The sequence below is a fragment of the Leiobunum rupestre genome, chromosome 2, assembly GCF_980474605.1.
Source record: "Leiobunum rupestre chromosome 2, qqLeiRupe1.1.hap1, whole genome shotgun sequence".
NCBI classification, from domain to species: Eukaryota; Metazoa; Arthropoda; class Arachnida; order Opiliones; family Sclerosomatidae; genus Leiobunum; species Leiobunum rupestre.
Window position 1 is genome coordinate 50,314,886 of NC_143385.1, and position 19,649 is coordinate 50,334,534.

Genomic DNA, 19,649 nt, shown 5'->3' on the forward strand with positions numbered 1-19,649 from the left:
TTAGCAAAAGAGGGAGGACTTGGCGTACCAAATCTGCAGAATGAAATATCAGCGCTGTCATATACAAAGAATGCTCGTAGTCTCTTGGCCACCGACCACCCGGTCAACGTATCTGGTCGATATCTTTTGTCGAGTACACTGTCAACCGTCTTCAACCTTACTTGTAACAGATGTGTCCCTCATGCCGGAAAAGTCCACCAGTCCTACAAGGAATTCACGGATCAAACGAGAAATCTTAAAATAAAAGTACACGATTTTGATTGGAGTAAGATTGCTAATAAACAGGTTTGCGTATTAATGAGAACTGATGACGAAGTCAAAGTTAAGCGGGACCATCCAAACATGAACTGGGAAGCGATCTTTTGGGAAGCTTCAAACCGATCGATTGAACCGTCTCGAAGAGATCTACTCTGGAGAACAGCGCATAAAATTTTACCCTGTGCATAGCCAACTAGAACCCCCAACTTTGCTCTCTTTTCCAACTTACGTTTTCGACTTTGTGGAGGTATGTGAGCAAAAACCAGACAACCCACTCTTCTCAAATACGCTGCGCTAGGTATCCGGCCTATGATGTATTCTAGTGGTACTTTTTCCAGTAACGAAAGACGAGATAAGTTTCGCAAGTGTGCAGCAGTATTTATCAGTTCAGCCCATAATGGTATAGGTAGTTTGGATTCCTCCATCATAGCTCGAATACCATTCAACAACCCCAGTAGCACACGGAATCCGATTTCAGATCGGATAAGGGTCGCTGAGTCGGGAAAGGGTCTGCGTCGTATGACACGCTTCATGCCGACTTAATGCCGACTAAACATTTTGTTTATTTTTTTCCTAACAGTCGGCCCGACGTTATATTAAGGGGCTGTTAAAAACCTGCGACTCAGTTTTTTTAAGTCAGATTGTGCTTGCTATGCCAGCGCATATCCGACGGTCGGGCCAACGATATTTGAAGTATATTTTCCGGACTTTTTGGAAGTGGGGTTGTGCACTTCATGAAGATCCAATATCGACTTGTGCATTTTTCTTCCATTTTATGTAGAGGTCGGGCCAACGATATTTGAAGTACATTTTCCGGACTTTTTGGAAGTCGGGTTGTGCACTTCATGAAGACCCAATATCGACTTGTGCGTTTTTCTTCCATTTTATGTAGAGGTCGGGCCAACGATATTTTAAGCGGTTTAGACAACATAAATTCCAGAAATATTTAGGGTCGGGTTGTGCACTTCATGCAGACCCAATGCCGACTAGGGTATGTTTTGCTTCGGTTTTATTTAGACGTCGGGCCAACGATATTTTAAGCATGCATTCGGGACTTTTAAGGAGTTGGTCTGTGAACGTCATGCAGACCGATTGCCGACTTGTGCGTTTTCCTTCCATTTTATGTAGAGGTCGGGCCAACGATATTTTAAGTGGTGTAGACAACATAAATTCCAGAACCTTTTAGGGTCGGGTTGTGCACTTCATGCAAACCCAATGCCGACTAGGGTATGTTTTGCTTCGGTTTTATTTAGACGTCGGGCCAACGATATTTGAAGTATATTTTCCGGACTTTTTGGAAGTCGGGCTTTGCACGTCATGAAGACCGAATATCGACTTGTGCGTTTTCCTTCCATTTTATGTAGAGGTCGGGCCAACGATATTTTAAGTGGTGTAGACAACTGACAACATAAATTCCAGAACCTTTTAGGGTCGGGTTGTGCACTTCATGCCGACCCAATGCCGACTAGGGTATGTTTTGCTTCGGTTTTATTTAGACGTCGGGCCAAAGATATTTTCCGGACTTTTTGGAAGTCGGGCTTTGCACGTCATGAAGACAGAATATCGACTTGTGCGTTTTCCTTCCATTTTATGTAGAGGTCGGGCCAACGATATTTTAAGTGGTGTAGACAACTGACAACATAAATTCCAGAACCTTTTAGGGTCGGGTTGTGCACTTCATGCAGACCCAATGCCGACTAGGGTATGTTTTGCTTCGGTTTTATTTAGACGTCGGGCCAACGATATTTTAAGCATGCATTCGGGACTTTTAAGGAGTTGGTCTGTGAACGTCATGCAGACCGATTGCCGACTTGTGCGTTTTCCTTCCATTTTATGTAGAGGTCGGGCCAACGATATTTTAAGTGGTGTAGACAACATAAATTCCAGAACCTTTTAGGGTCGGGTTGTGCACTTCATGCAAACCCAATGCCGACTAGGGTATGTTTTGCTTCGGTTTTATTTAGACGTCGGGCCAACGATATTTGAAGTATATTTTCCGGACTTTTTGGAAGTCGGGCTTTGCACGTCATGAAGACCGAATATCGACTTGTGCGTTTTCCTTCCATTTTATGTAGAGGTCGGGCCAACGATATTTTAAGTGGTGTAGACAACTGACAACATAAATTCCAGAACCTTTTAGGGTCGGGTTGTGCACTTCATGCCGACCCAATGCCGACTAGGGTATGTTTTGCTTCGGTTTTATTTAGACGTCGGGCCAAAGATATTTTCCGGACTTTTTGGAAGTCGGGCTTTGCACGTCATGAAGACAGAATATCGACTTGTGCGTTTTCCTTCCATTTTATGTAGAGGTCGGGCCAACGATATTTTAAGTGGTGTAGACAACTGACAACATAAATTCCAGAACCTTTTAGGGTCGGGTTGTGCACTTCATGCAGACCCAATGCCGACTAGGGTATGTTTTGCTTCGGTTTTATTTAGACGTCGGGCCAACGATATTTTAAGCATGCATTCGGGACTTTTAAGGAGTTGGTCTGTGAACGTCATGCAGACCGATTGCCGACTTGTGCGTTTTCCTTCCATTTTATGTAGCGGTCGGGCCAACGATATTTTAAGTGGTGTAGACAACATAAATTCCAGAACCTTTTAGGGTCGGGTTGTGCACTTCATGCAGACCCAATGCCGACTAGGGTATGTTTTGCTTCGGTTTTATTTAGACGTCGGGCCAACGATATTTGAAGTATATTTTCCGGACTTTTTGGAAGTCGGGCTTTGCACGTCATGAAGACCGAATATCGACTTGTGCGTTTTCCTTCCATTTTATGTAGAGGTCGGGCCAACGATATTTTAAGTGGTGTAGACAACTGACAACATAAATTCCAGAACCTTTTAGGGTCGGGTTGTGCACTTCATGCCGACCCAATGCCGACTAGGGTATGTTTTGCTTCGGTTTTATTTAGACGTCGGGCCAAAGATATTTTCCGGACTTTTTGGAAGTCGGGCTTTGCACGTCATGAAGACAGAATATCGACTTGTGCGTTTTCCTTCCATTTTATGTAGAGGTCGGGCCAACGATATTTTAAGTGGTGTAGACAACTGACAACATAAATTCCAGAACCTTTTAGGGTCGGGTTGTGCACTTCATGCAGACCCAATGCCGACTAGGGTATGTTTTGCTTCGGTTTTATTTAGACGTCGGGCCAACGATATTTTAAGCATGCATTCGGGACTTTTAAGGAGTTGGTCTGTGAACGTCATGCAGACCGATTGCCGACTTGTGCGTTTTCCTTCCATTTTATGTAGCGGTCGGGCCAACGATATTTTAAGTGGTGTAGACAACATAAATTCCAGAACCTTTTAGGGTCGGGTTGTGCACTTCATGCAGACCCAATGCCGACTAGGGTATGTTTTGCTTCGGTTTTATTTAGACGTCGGGCCAACGATATTTTAAGCATGCATTCGGGACTTTTAAGGAGTTGGTCTGTGAACGTCATGCAGACCGATTGCCGACTTGTGCGTTTTCCTTCCATTTTATGTAGAGGTCGGGCCAACGATATTTTAAGTGGTGTAGACAACATAAATTCCAGAACCTTTTAGGGTCGGGTTGTGCACTTCATGCAGACCCAATGTCGACTAGGGTATGTTTTGCTTCGGTTTTATTTAGACGTCGGGCCAACGATATTTTAAGATTACGTTTGGAAATTGTGTGAAGTCGGGCTGTGCACGTCGAGCTGACCTTTCATTTTATGAAGACGTCGGGCCAACGATATTTTAAGCGGAAGATAAAACAAATTCCGGCCTATGTTAGAGTCGGGTTGTGCACGTTATGTGGACCCAATGCTGACTAGTGATTGTTTTGCTTCCTTTATATACGAAGAATTCGGAAAAATTATATTTAATTTAAGAATTAAGTTGTATGTATTCTAGCTTTTTCGTCTGTATTCTGGTGCTCATTTAATTTTTATCCACCAAAATAATTAAGGGGTGGAATTACATTTGATTTGTATTGTTCTTAACTAAATATTAAGTTTTTAGTTAGATTTTTGTGTTATTTAATCCTTACGCGTGTTTTCTGGCATACCTGTCAATCGGCTTGCCGTATATCTGGCAGCCTTGGTTAGAAACGGCAAGTCGGCAACTCAGAGAACGAACGAGGTTCAGCTAGTCGAGACTCGAGAGAGTGCATGTTAGTTTTATGTTTTTAAAGGAAAATATCTTATTTTTGAAAGGATTTTTATACTTCTGAAGGTATGTAAATTCATTAATAATAATTGTATCTTAAATGCAATTTTGTTTGTAATTGAAAAGTATTTATAATACAAATGTTATACCCACGTTAGGCCTAGCCTTAAAATTTCCAAGACAGGAACGAGTTTTCAAAGAGGCAAAGGCTTAGGCACAAAATAAATTACCCTAGACACGGTTTATAGAATTTACACAGGTTGGAGCACTTGGGATATGGGAGGGTCCACTTACTAGCTACTCTCGCGGTTAGAAGTTTGAAATCAGGCTAAGGTACCGAAAGCGTCATCTGGCGAAAACTACTGATTTAATTTTACTAAATATTTCGGGACTCCAACAGAATCCAACTCATGGCTCATGCGCAGGTTTTATAAATTTCATATTTAACTGAGGTAAATATATTGTTTATTATAATTCTTTATTTTTTATATTATTTAATCCTAAACGCCTTATATTTTTTAAAAATTGTATTTTGGAATGTGTTTTAAGCTTCCTATTTAAAACTATTATATTATTATTAAGCCTTAGCGTAGATAGACACGTGGATTTTTTATCTATAATCTTGGTGGTTTATTAGGATGTCTTGCTCCGTTTTTAAATGTCCTTCTGGAAAGAAAAAGGGAAATTAAAAAATACACATTTTTCGAGCAAAAGATGACAAACAGCTGGAAGTATGGTCTAATGTTAATAAAAGAAAAGATGGCAAACATCTCACATCTAAATCACGGATATGCCACAAGCATTTTGCGGATAAATATATCCTTAATTGTTATGAACACATAATTAAAGGAGAAATTGTGAAAACACCGAGAGGTCGTTGGGATTTATTGCCAGATGCAATTCCGGAACTTGAACCGTATAGGCCTGATACAGTATTTTCTGATATAACTAATTATCCAAGAACATCCTCTTTATCAACACCGTTAACTAGCCATCATACAAGTACCCCAAAAATAATTTTGCAAATAGGTTCTACTGGTTTTTCCCCTTCTAAAAAGAAGACGAGTCCTATAAACAAAGAGAACAGTTTCGCATCATTCTTGGAAAATGAAATTTGCAGTGATAGCGAGTTATCATTATCCTATATTGATAAAACCAGCACACTTGAGAAGCGAACCGGATTATTTAACATTGATAGTATAGAAAACATATCTAAAAAAATTACTAGTTCTCTAAATAACGTTGAAAGGGCACTAGAACTATTTGAAATTATTCATGAAATTAAACTACCAACAAGACAATGGAATATTTTAAAATATAACGTTGAAAGGCAAACTTCTTTCATTTATCACGAGCGACAAAGTGATGGAACATATTACCCTTCTAAACAAATATTGATTGAACCAAGAAAGTCAACACAAAATCAGTACAATATCAAGGTTTTTGTTAGATTTGAAAAATTAGATATCTCAAAATTTAAGGATTTTCCAGAATACTGCTCTACTCTAGAAGAAGTTTCAAACGTTCTAAGCATTTTACACAAAATGGTAATTTGTTACGGAGCGCAGGTCAAGGAATTGTTTCACAAAAGCAAATACTCTGAAAAGTGTTCAATAGTGGTACTGGATGAAGATAGCAACCCTCGATGTAAATCTAGGTGTAAATTATGCCAACTTGCATATTGGGCCAATGATAAGGCAGATAAATCTGCTACCAGCACATCATTATCTAAAGCTCCAAGGCTATCCTTGAAAAACATAAGAAATAATACAGCGTCTAAATTAAAGCTTTTTCAAAAAAAAAATATAGCTCCAGAAGAAAAACTCAAAATCTGGCGAAGAAACTTAACAATTTAAGAAACACCATTTCTGATTTGCAAAAAGATTTTTCTAGTGTTAAAGAAGTGACATTAAATCAAATCTTGGATAAACTAGAACCTAAACAAAAACTAGCGTTTGAATGTTGCATTGAAAATGGCCGCAAGAGCCCAAATGGATTTCGCTTTAAGACTGATTGGCTGCTGGAATGCCTAATGCTGCGGATCAAATCCCCCAAAGCTTACAGGCATTTGAGGGACGAACAAATACTACAATTGCCACACGAAAAAAACAATTTTAAGGCTTTTGCGTGGAAGTCCTTGCTCTTTTGGACTTAACGAGTTTGCTTTGAAATCCATTCAAAAAGAATTCGAAGATAAAGACAAAAGAAGCCGCATGGGGTGCATTGTATTTGATGAAATCAAATTAAAAGAAAGTATATCCTTTAATAAAGACACACACCTGTTTGATGGATTTGTTGACTTTGGTGATGAGACGAGAGTGGAAGACCAAAATAAACTTGCTGATCATGCACTGGTTTTCATGTTTAAGCCGTTTAATGCAAATTGGGCACAGCCTGTGGCTGTATGTGCATCCAGAGGGGCTGCACCGGCATCAGTTCTGGGGAAATTAATTTTATCGGTGATTGTTCAATTGGAAGAGCATGGATGCGAAGTTGTTTCCATTGTTAGTGTTGGTGCCTCAGCAAATAAATCAATCTGGAATTCGTTTGGAGTGAGCGGAGAAATTGACAATACTACTAATAAAATTCCTCATCCATGTCGGCCAACGGAGGACTACTTACATTTCATTTGTGATGTTCCTCATATTATTAAGTGTATTAGGAACCATTTAATGAAAGTAAACAAAGCTCAAGTACTTTCCCACATCCCAAAACGTTTTGTATGGTTATGATAACAAAACATTTTGTATGGTTATGATAACAAAACATTTTGTATGGTTATGATAACAAAACATTTTGTATGGTTATGATAACAAAACATTTTGTATTTTTATCAGTGGGGTGATCAAACCATCTTTTTCGACTCCTATGGATTTCTCTTAATTGCTGATGAAAGTGATACTGGTTTGCGGGCAATTAAAAAACTGTCTCAAGCCCATGTGAAACCCAATAACTTTCAAAAAATGAATGTGAAACTGACAGTGCAGGTAAGACTTTATCATCAAGCTTTTTAGCGCTCTTTATTGTTTAATTTTTAAACATATTAGTAACATTGAATGTTTGATTTTCTTCTCTAAGACATTTTTTATCGATATTTTAAACTTACTTTTCTTATTAAAATGGTAGTAGGCCTATATGAAAAAATTAAATTAGGGTTATTTAACTTATTTTGGACTTTAAACTGCAAACTAATAAAGTATATTTTCAAAATTCGCGGTTTATTTTTAAACCAAAATAGCAACTCTATATTTTCGTCGCGTTTTAAATTTAAATTTTAAAATATATAAATTAAATAAAAAAACAGGTGAAGATTTGTTGTATTTATATTTCAAATGAACTTTTAACAAATTGTATATGAAGAATATTAGTACTCTTTATAACATACAGGTGGCGCATAGATAGCTTAATCTGGAACAGGGTTGGCAGGCAGTAGAAAATAAGTGGACCTAATCGCTAGCAGGTACGAAGGCACAGAGAGCTCCAACCTGTGTAAATTCTATAAACCGTGCCCTAGACAACAATGACTTGAATTCTAGAGGAGACTATATAAAGTTATTGGGATAGAAGAACAAGTAGAAATAGATAGAACAGCTTTGGAGCCTGTTAGAAGGGTAGCGGCAACAGAAGGTGGAGGGGTAGATTCAGAAGCCAGTGACATAGTTGTTCCCATGACGTTTCTCTACTTTTTAACTGGAGTGGCGGAAATGGGAAAATTACACTCAAAGATATGCAATTAAAGCATGTCATAATAGGTATAATTGATTTAGTTAAATATTTATACGTTGAACCCATTGATTAAAGTTATTTATATTTAGATGCTGTTTTCTACGAACCTGAAAGTGGTGAAAGATATACACGTAGAAAGTGCCATAAGAATGTGACCGACAAGGTGGGCGACTTAAAAGAAATTTAAAAGCTCAAAAATCTAACGCTAAAGTGAATGAGAACGATTTGGAAGTGGAATGAAGTCGCTGAAAGCATACAGACTTTTTTACTGCATTTTAAAAATTTTGTTGTGTATGGATCGTTGAAGTACAATCTAGTCTAGCTTATTGTTATTCAGATTTTTTTAAAGAAATCTCAGAAGTATGAGCTATGAAAATATAATTTTTTGTGCTAAATATATAACGTCTCAAGAACATAACATGTGATAATTTAAGTTATGAACTTGAAAGTTTTTGTGGTACCGTAATTGAAAATTTTAGTGCCCAAGACTCGTCCTCAATGGTTTTTAGTTATCTTCTATTTTGTGTGAGAATTTTGTACTACAGGAATTTAGCATTTGAGTTCCTAGTGTGTGGCCTCTATGTTATTAAAACTGCAGTACAAATATGTGAAATTTAATGAATATTTAATTAACTAATGCAGTAATTATAGTGACTTAAAAAATAATTTTTAGATGTGAAAAATTTCATGGTCAAAGATTCTCAGCCTCCATAGTTAAGTGGCTTAGAAGTTATATATGTGTTATTTTTATATTTAAACATTTTTGGTAGAGAAATTGAAAGTTATTACCTGTAATATTCGGCCTCTATTTTCATATTTTTATACGGTGAACATTTTGTGATAGAGGAACTAAAAGTTTTAGTTCTGAAGCGGCCACTTTAATATATGTGCCATGATTGTACAAATATTGAACATTTTGTATTAAAACATTATAACGTTAAATATAATGTTATGTACCGATATACCCATAAAAATAGTTAGCCTCTAAAAACCGGTTTAAGAAATATTTTTACAAGTAACTATCAGTATGACGCATATTGGTAGGGCCGACTACTGTTTTATGGGTGGGCTTTAATGAAAGAAATTGAGCCAATTAATATGCTGACCTCGACGTTACGACTCACTGCCGACTTAAAACATGCAGTCGGCCGACGGTGAAGTTAGGACCCTTTGGCGAAATAAAAGCCGACCAAGTCGGCCCGCAAGGTTAATTGAGGAGGGGGCGTATGTTTAGAAACCCGTCGGGCCGTCTGATATACAGTCTTCTGGTCGTTAAAATAAGGGTTCCCAAGACGTAGCGACTCACAGCCGACCAAAACCATACAGTCGGCCGACGGTGACATTTTGACCCTTTAGCGGAATAAAAGCGGGGAAGGCACTTTCAGCGACTTCGGCCCGACGATTTCGTGCTACTGGGGAAGCTTCTGTTGGCTCTTTCTGCGACCCCATTCATTGGTGGCGAATAAACATTGGTTCTTTCATGAACGATACCTTCATCTTGACAAAAAGAGCCAAATTGCTTCGTACAGTATTCTAACCCATCATCGGTTCTAACGGCTTTTATTTTTAGGCCTGTTTGCCGTTCCATCCAAGCCTTATAACGCTTGAAACACTCAATGGCTTCAGATTTACGGGTCATGGTATACACTGTAATAAAACGACTTCTATCATCGATAAATGAAATGTAATATTTGGCTCCCCCTAGCGAAACATCGGGGGCTGGTCCCCACACATCCGAATGTATTAACTCAAGAATATTCCTGCTTCTGATAAGTCCATTAGTCTTATGAGCCTGTCTCGTGCTCTTAGATTTCTTACATGCTATACATGTATCCAAATGTCCTTTTAATGAGTCAACACCTCTCAACATACCATGATTCGCCATATACTTTAGATCCGCCTCGTTTAAATGCCCCATACGTCGATGCCAGAGCTCAACATCCTTTAACGGATGAACATCCTCCACCATCATTGCGCATGAATTATCGCCCTCATTATCAGGTGGTTCAGCTAGCATCGACAATATAGAAGTTATCCTTAGATAAATCAGCCTCAAAAGCGAACTGTCCCTGGGGGAAAAATGTCTGAAACACTGACTTTTTAAAGTTCCAGAATACCCAGCTTCGTCCATCATACGGATGGAAATTAAATTCCTTCCCATCTTGGGCGCATTTATGACATCCCGTAATAAGAAATAATTCTTCGGCTCACCTGCCATTTGTAGCCATATGTCCCCACGACCTGCAACCTTTGATGTGCCTTCTCCAACTGTTGCTTCTGATGAGAGGCTCGTGAAGGTGTAAAACCAGTCCCTCCGGTTGCAAAAATGGTGCGTGGCTGCACAAACGAGTACCCACATATCTGAGGTAGATGTGGTAACCATCGCTGATGCGTAAAAAGCACCCTTTAATGTGGCCTTCGGTTTCTTCTTCATCTTGTCAGTATTCTTTTGAGTACAATCTGCGGCACGGTGACCTTTACGTCCACATACATAGCAACCGCCATGGAAAGGCTTGGTTTTCTTGTCTTGCGCCTTATCATTGGATGGGGCTTTCTTGTCGATTGTAGCGGTAACCGTCTTTCCCTGAACAATAAATGCGTCGACTTTATTTGCGATCTCTTGCTCCTTTTGCATTTGTCTGCCCTGTTCAGTAATCAGCATCTTTTTTATCTTTTTGGGTTTAAAATCGGCATCAGCTGATTGGTATATCTGATATGATAGGGCATCATAGGACTCTGGTAGCGATCCTATAAGTAAGTATGAAACATCGTCATCACTAGAGCTCGGCGTTTGGATAAGAATTAATCACTTTATTTATTTTTATCCAAAACACATATTTATCCACAAATTATCCAAAAAAATCTATTATTTTTACATGTTACATTGCTTTTTAGTCTGGATAATATCCACGAATAAACAGTTAATCGTAATTTTTATGGTTAATCGAAATATTAGCGGTTAATTTATCTGTTTCGCCGAGCTCTAGTCATCACTCACAGCTCTCCCTGCGTTTTCAAGTTCCCTCTTGATGGCATAGACTCGGCCAACGAACCCAGACATACTCTCTCCCTCTTGATAGAAGACTCCGAAAAACTGTTTCTCCAGCATGGCAATCCTTGCCCGTGATTTAGGTTCGAAAGTTTCCTCAGAATGGTCCAAATCTCCGTAGCATCCGCTGCCCCTTCTATGATACTTCGTAAATCATCGCTGATCGCTAGAGCGAGCATTGCATGAGCCTTGGACTGGTTAACTTCTTCTGATGCCACTAATTAAAACTAGTTCTAACTAACGTTTTTAACTCTATAATATTCTCCAGAAGAACTTTTAGAATTGGGAGAGCTTTACCTTTAACTAGTCCTAGACGGAGGGGTAGCTAGGCTAACCGTAAACTTTTTCATTAAAAAGACGTTAACGTTCACTATTTAAAAACTATCGGCTTTATTTCTTTTGAGAGAAAAAATATTCGGGCTTCCGCTCGCAACAAATTTCAAATGACAACAGCCAAAAAAAACCCCGCGATTTCTTGCGCGTTAACCTCTCACGTTCTAATTTTAAAGTTTAACAATTAGATTACATATGTGAGTTACGTACAATTAATTTAGGTACTACAATTATTGGAAAAGTTGTCAAATTCTACACTCCCCACAAAAATAATGACACTTATTTTTATACAAGAATATTGTTGCAATATTATTCTGTAACCTCTAAATTGTACAGGAGTTGGATGGGGCGCCTGATGATGTTGCGATTGGGCATTCTTACTAGACAAGACCTGATGATACTATCGCGGCACTTCTGTACTTCAGATACGACTCCCATTTTCCAGGTATGTTTGGGAGCATTCTCATCATGCACTATGACTACACTTCCAACTTTTATAGGGTTTTCATTTTTGGCGATTTTTACGTGATGAGCTGCGCGTAATTCTATCAAATATTCGGCTCTCCACCGTTTCCATAAACGTTCTGTTACTGCTAAGCAATGTTTATGCCGCCGCAAGAGGTCATGTCTGGAATTCAGAACTAGCTAGTGCTTTACATTTAGCGGGGGCATCTGCGTTATGCGTTTCTAAAGTAAGAAATGTGCCGGCGTGAGTGGCGTAGGTTCTTCTGTCTCACTCGCGATATACGTGATGGGCCTCGAGTTTATTATGGCTTCTGTTTCTAACAGCACTGTCTCCATTTCCGGATAGGTTAGTTTAGAGCTGCTAAGGTGTTTCGTTCCCACATTCCGCCCCACCAGGTGTCTCTGTCGGCGATAAAATGCCAAACTATTCCCTTGTTTCCAAAAAATTGGCGAACTTCTTCGTTTTCAATATTCTTCCAGATTAGTTGTAGGTCCTTGTTGGCGCGAACAAAGGTCTTCGCATTGTCGGTGTAAACAGTGTGGGGCACCCCTTTGCGGGAAATCAACCTTCGGAAGGCGAGCAAAAACTCGGTATGTTGTCATGGACGGAACCAACTCGAGATGTATCCCACGGGTCACTGCACAGGTGAATTGACAAATGTATGATTTCTCCATCTTTTTCCCGATATTTACGTAAACAAGACCCGCGAAGTCGATTCCTACAGTTTCATAGGCTGGTGCTTCTACTATTCGGTCCCTAGGTAGTTGGGCTACCGGAGCTTCGCCAGGCTTAGCTCTTGATTTCTTACAAATTGTATAGTTTCTGACAACGACTCTCGCCAACTGTCGGCCCGCTATAATCCAATATCGACCACGCGCTTGGGTAAGTGTGTTTTGGATGCCTGAATGGTAGACTTGTTCATGGCTTCTTTTTATAAGTAGTTCGGCTAGTCTTTGCGTTCGATTTATTATGATAGGGTGCTTTTCTTCTTCGCTCAGATCCGATTGGTCCAGTCTTCCGCCGACACACAGTAAGCCATTTTGGTTCAGTATTGGCTTCAATGTTTTCACTTTGGAATTAATGCTGATTTTGCCGCCAGCCTTCAAGCTTTTGATTTCGTCGGCATAATCTTCGTGCTGAATAGCGCGAATCCAATGAATTTCGGCTTCTCCTATTTCCTTAGCTGTGATAGCGCCTTTAACTAGTTCTGAACCCTGTAGTCTTCTGACAATTCGGTAGATGAGAGCCGTAATTTGGAAAACCTTGTCAATGGAATTAAATTTTGTCAGATTTATTGAAGTCGGTAGTCCAGTTTTGTTTTTACAATAGTTAGGGCTGATATCATTATTTTCGATATTTCGGCTTCGGCGTCTTCTGTATTTGTTTCCGGCTTCTTATTTACTGGCCATTTCGAGCTATCGCTCAAAAGCCATTTTGGCCCGTGCCACCATTGGTCGTTCTTCACGAGTTCGTCGGCTCTTATTCCCCTGGTGGGAATATCCGTGGGGTTCTCAACTCCTGGACAATGGTTCCAGTTATCTCTATTAGAATTTTTCTGGATCTCAAGAACTCGATTTCGGACGAACGGTTTAAATTTTTTGATGTCGATATTTTCTTTCTTGATCCAAGTCACGCATATCGTCGAGTCAGTCCACAGAAACAATGGAATACCTTCCGATTTAAAAATGTTTTTTACACTCGCTATTAACCGTGAGCCAATTAGGCATCCCATGAGTTCCAAGCGTGGAAGATAAATTTATTTTAGAGGTGCTACTCTGGTTTTGCATGTTATGAAAGAAGCTCCAACCTTGTTTGAGGACGTGATATAACGAATGTAGACGACAGCTGCGTAGGCTCGAGTACTCGCATCGCAGAAACAGTGAATTTCTCGATGCACGATTTCTTCTGACTCTGTAAAATAGCATCTTCTTATATGCACGTGGTGGATCAGCGGCATCTCCTCTAGTCATTGTTGGTACTGGATGCCGATATTAGCTGGTAATTTGGCGTCCCATTGGATTCGGGGTGGTTCCCAAAGTTTCTGAAACAGAAACTTTGCCCTGACGGTGAAGGGTGGATCAAAATGCGCTCTACGGCACTCAAGACTGATCTCTTGGTCATCTTGGCTTCTTGAAGGACTTCAATTAGGTCGGATAAATCGAATGATAACAAGTCCGGCTCCGGGTCCCATTTGAGGCCCAAGATTTTCTGATTTCCAGAATCTGATTCCACATCAAATTTAATACCCTTTCCTGGGGACGCAGCATCGTCTCCCCACCTTTGGCGTAGTTCCTCCGAGTTCGTTTTCCATTTTCGGAGGTTCATACTGGCTCTATTGAGAATACTTTGAGCCTCCTTTGAGAGTTTGTAAGCCTTATCCACGGTGTCTGAGCCCCGTCACGTAGTCATCTACGAATAAATCTTCATCTGAGGTAGCTGCCAGAAGAAAAGGAGAAGATTCATCTTCCAGGACTCTGCCTCCTTTCTCTTTCATCCACAAAAACCTTACGGAATCCCTTTCTTCGGCTTGAAATCCTATTTGGAGAAAAGCCTTCTCTATGTCGGCGGTTACTGCTATTTGGTGAGTTCTAAAACGTAGAAGCAGCCTAAGCGTATCGGGGTTTAAATTTGGGCCACTGTCTAAACATTCGTTCAATGAAGGAGAATCTTTAGAATGCGATGACGCATCATAGACGACACGCAATTTGGTTGTTGAACTTGCTTCACGTGTTACTGGTTGATGTGGTAAATAATATGTGCCTTCCGGAAAGGGTTTCTGAGTATTAACTGGTTCTACGATTTTGTTCTGGAGTTGTTCTTCTATTACTTTCTTGTAATCGTTGTATAACGCCGTCTCTTCATTAAATCTTCGGGCTAACCTTTTGGTACGGTTTGTCACTACAGTTATTTGGTAATTCTGTTTTGGTTGTTTTCCATGGCAGACAAACGGAATATCGATTATTTTCCTATGTGCATCGGTTTCGGAACTGGTTTATGGCGTCTTCGGCCGTTGGATCGGCTTCCACTTGAGTGCTGACCCCTAAAGACTCCAGGTCCCAAAAGGACCTCAAGGTGGACTCCAGTTGTGTTTCTGCTAGATTTACTCGCATCACCGTTATGTTATTGCATTTTTCTTTTTGGCTCGGTCTGCCGGCCGTCTGGACGGGCCCTTGCATCGCCCAACCGAACTTCGTTTCCAAGGCGACTAAAGTGTCCCCAAATCTTTATATTTTTCCGGTAAGTACGTCCCAATAAACATCGGCTCCAATAAGTATACCAATACTTGTGATACTGGATGTTTCTTCGGCTAACTCAAGGCCTCTGGAATTTGCATAGGCTTCAATTTCCTTGCAGTTTACTGAGGTGACAGCGTTGCATAGGTACAGAACTTCAATTGCGGACACTTCTATGACCTGATTCGGATCATAACGTCACCTTTACTATTTTACGTCTGGCCTCTCCTGGATTCTGGTTTCCGAAGTTTTTGATCGACATTTGCTTTTCGCCGATGACGGGTAAATGGAGTCGTTTCGAGATGTCTTCCTTAATGAATGTTGCCTGGCTTCCAGCATCAAGCAGCAACCTCACTCGCTGGTTGTTTGGAGGATAGAATGGATTTTTCGCTATTACGCGTGCGTTTTGAAGGAGTACGGTTTTCTTCTTATTTATTAGGGTTTGGGTGACGACCGTTGGTGTGGTTTCGTTGGTGTTTTTCGATGGGGTAGTATCTTTGGGTCTTTTGTGCGCGGTGTTATTTTCGCAGAGGGCGCTACTGTCTTTCTTTGGGCAAAAACGACACGGAAACCTTGAATTGCAATGTTTAGCGCGATGGTTAATACGGGTACAAATGTAACACCGTCTCGAATCACGTACGAGCCGTTTCTTTTCTTCAAGGGTGTAATTGGAACAGTCCATTGTAGCATGCGACGATCCCTTACAAAATATACAATATATTTTTCTTTCGGTGACGCCGGTCGTAAGGGCCGAGAAACTGCTTGGCTGAACCTTCTTGGTTGATTCGATCTTTTGATATTTAGAATGGGTCGATTTGATATCGCGTTTGATATTACCTTTTAAAATGGCACTTGTTTCTCTACCCTCTACTTCCTTTCGAATAAATTCGATAAGGGCGTCTACATCGAAACTGGAATTGGTATCACATCCCAAACCATATTTCAATCGCATATCACCAGGCAAACAGCCAATGAAATGTGAACATAGGGAGTCACTGTTCGCGACAATGTCGACTCCTATAGCTCTTAAACTTCTTACACTTACTGAACAAGTATCGTAAAATTTACGTAAAGTTAACAAATCATAAGTGTCATCTATGGGTTTCAGTTCATGGATTTTCTTAAATAAATCTTGCTTAACGAGATGGGTTTTACTGTACCTTTCGATTAAAATCTTTAGGGCTTCGTTATAATTATCGTCTGACGCGTGCATTTGCATTAGTAAATCTCTCGGGGCGCCTTCAAAATAATTTAACAAGTAATTGAACTTTTCTATCTTTTTTATTTTCTTTCCTCCTACCGCGGATTGAAACTGGCTATAAAATCCAGGTCACTGTAATATGTCCCCTGAAAACGTCTTAAGCGTGAGCATTGGCAATCTTGATTCTTCGTAATTGATCTGCACCACTGATCTCCCTGATTGTCCTTGGCTTGGTGACGAATTGGACCTTGAGGTTTTCTTTCCTTGAATCCACCTGTTGACCTGTTGTCTCATAAGTGTTATTTTCTCACTATATTCCTGCTGTGTATCCATCTCTTTCGCAATCATGTCTACGGAGGCTCCATCCATTAGGTTTATTATTTTTTAGTCCGTTTTCTGAAGGCTTTCTTCCTTTAACTCTATTAGGGCCAGCTGATCTTCTACATCATTTACTGTCGAGTGGTTATCGGTTAACATGTATTTAATCTTGGTTTCAAGGGTGGTAGTGTTCTGACGAACAATGCCTCGCACTGTTCGTAGCCTCTTCAGTTTATTTATTTATTTATATAATTGCTCAATAAGCCTCAGGTGGGCTTTTGTTTGAGCATCGCTACAGAAAGACGCAAAACCAAAAAAATTAAAAAAAAATAAATAAAGGGAGAAACGAAAACAAATGAGTAAATTTGGAAATATTGGTTAAAAATCAAGTAACGCGAGAGGTATCATTAAAATGAAAAAAGGCAGAGACATGGCGGCGAAACGTGTGGCGATTGGGGATAGAAACAATCTCTTGGGGAAGGGAATTCCAATCATTAATCACACTACAGGAAAAATGATTTAGACGCTGAGCGATACGAACTCGGGGCTTGGAGAGTTTGAGGGAATGGCCCCGGGTTTTGGAAGGAGCTAAGAGAGAAGAAATCGTCAAAATTTAGATTTAAGTTATTATAAAAAAAATCGTGAAGCAAACAGAGATCATTAACACGGTGTCGAAGATGTACCGGGTTGATGCGAAGGTGCGGCAGGGAGAGACGAAATTTTGTGGGGAAGCTTAGCGAAGGCATTTTGAGCTTTTTGGAGAGCAAGGATATCCGATTGGAGACGAGGGCGCCAGATTGGGGAACAGAAATCCAAGTGGGGGAGAATTAGGGAATTATATAGGGTACGAATTAGCCTAGGAGAGCGGAAGAAAATATTGCGACGGACAACACCAGTAATAGAGCGAATTTTCTTAGAAATTTTATTTGTGTGACTCGAGAATTTCAGAGAAAGATCCATAATAATGCCTAAATCGCGTTCAGAGAGAGTGGTGTTAATTGGGGCATCCCTAATAAAATATGTGTGATTGGGGTTATTCCTTCCTAAGTGTAAGACGGAGCATTTGTCGGTGTTAAAAGATAACCCCTTAGAGTCGGCCCAGAGAACAACAGCGTTAAGGTTAGATTGAAGACACAGACAATCAGGAGAGGATTTTATACAATGAAATAATTTAGTGTCATCCGCAAAGAGCTCAATGAACGCATCACGGACAACATCAGGGAGGGAGTTAATTAAGACGTTAAACAGAAGGGGACCAAGGACAGAACCCTGGGGGACACCACAATGGACATCAGCCCAATCAGAGACTTCACCGTGAATCACAACACGCTGTTTACTAGAAGAAAGGTAATCCGCGAGCCAAGCAAGCGCATCACCACAAACACCGGTGTCTTGAAGGGCGGAAAGATTAGCGGCGTGGGGGAGGGAGTCGAACGCCTTTCTAAAATCCAGAAGAATTACGTCGACGGTGAAGCCCTCATCAAGCCAACTTGACCAACGATTAGAAGCAGACAGGAGGTTAGAGATACAGGATCGTTTAGGTAGAAAGCCATGCTGGGCATTACTGAAAAATTTTGAGGAAGAGAGGAAGCAAAGCAGCTGTTCAAAAGCCAAGGTTTCAGACAATTTAGGAACCTGGTTTAAAACGCAAATGGGGCGAAAGTTAGATGGAAGATCGCGGGGACCCTTTTTGTGAATTGGAGTGACATTTGCCTCCTTCCAAGAAGGAGGCAACGAACAATTCGAGAAGGAGAATGAAATAAGAAGGTAAAGGGGGAAAACAAGGGAAGTGGCACAATTGCGTAATAAGAGTGGATGAATACCGTCGGAGCCCGGAGACTTGTCAATTTTTAGTTTCCCAAGTAGACGACTAATATCAGCTGGCGTACAGGTAAATTTGTCAAAAGTAGAGAGAGGGGCAGGGCAAGAAGGAGACGGGACATAGGGCAGAGGTTGAATAGCAGAGGCAAAATACTGATTAAAAACATTGGCGGCCTCCATGGAAGAAGTCGTAGAGGAGCCATCAGATTTTTTAATTTCAATTATTTTATGGCGAGTAACGCGAAATCGATTGACGTGAGAATAGAAAGCTTTAGGGTTGATCTTTACGAGACTGGAAAGAGCTGCCTCAGATTTTCTCCTCAAATTACGCGAGTGATTAGTGTGGCCGTTGCGAGCCTTACGATAAGAGGCAACATGTCCAGAGATAATTGACTGGGAAGCGTGTCGTTTTTTAGATTGATTTAGGCGACACCAGGCAATAGATTTAGCTTTTCTGCTTAAGGCAGAGCGGCGGTTAGAGTTATTATTACGCTGCTTCGGCTTACTAAATGGGATAAAGGACGAAATACCGGCAGTTAAGAGGGAACTAAAGGCAACCCAAGAGTCAGCGAGGGAATCACGGGAAAGCGTCAGAGACCAATCAATACGTGAAAGAAAGTCATTAAAAGCGTCATAGTTCCCTTTGTAAAAATTAGGTTTAGGCCGAAAAATGGGAGCCATACAAAGCAAGGCAAAATTGAAGAAAATAATACCGTGGTCACTAGTACCCAAAGGAGGAAAAAGAGAAGTGTTCGAAACCAGACCGGGGTCAGAGGAAAAAATTAAATCAAGAGTGTTGTCGCGACACAGTGCACCGCCAGATCTAGTTGGGAAATTAACAAACTGGGAGAGGGAGGAATCAGTTATACAATCAAAAAAGAGTTTCGTTTGGGCACAGGCACCTACACGCGGAATATTATTAAGCCAGTCTATAGAGGGATCATTAAAGTCTCCTAAGAGTAATAAACTATAACGCTTCGCGTCACAATGAGAACAAAGAGCAGAGATTAAAGAAATAACATACGCGTGGTTGTGATAATGAGCATTATTCGAACGATATATAACGCAAATAACAATAGTTAGATCGGAGGTTACGACCTGGAC

The 19,649-nt window shown here is 40.4% G+C and overlaps 1 protein-coding gene across 1 annotated transcript; it reads right to left on the reverse strand.

The window, feature by feature from the left end:
- Positions 1-12,436: 12,436 nt before the first annotated feature.
- Positions 12,437-16,418, reverse strand: LOC149957806 (uncharacterized). Its single transcript, XM_090167141.1, has 7 exons — positions 15,422-16,418; positions 15,256-15,378; positions 14,947-15,177; positions 14,386-14,870; positions 13,952-14,327; positions 13,297-13,643; positions 12,437-13,234 (listed from the first exon to the last, which is right to left on the reverse strand). The coding sequence occupies exons 1-7, from the start codon at positions 16,416-16,418 to the stop codon at positions 12,437-12,439; spliced, it is 3,357 nt and encodes a 1,118-aa protein (XP_090023267.1).
- Positions 16,419-19,649: the final 3,231 nt, after the last annotated feature.

Coding starts and splice junctions, on each gene's coding strand:
- LOC149957806 (XM_090167141.1), bottom strand. CDS start 16,418: ATGCACGCGTCAGACGATAATTATAACGAAGCCCTAAAGATTTTAATC. Junction 15,178..15,255: donor AGAAACATCCAGTATCACAA/GTATTGGTATAC, acceptor GGGACACTTTAG/TCGCCTTGGAAACGAAGTTC. Junction 13,644..13,951: donor CCAGCTAATATCGGCATCCA/GTACCAACAATG, acceptor TTAAATCGGAAG/GTATTCCATTGTTTCTGTGG.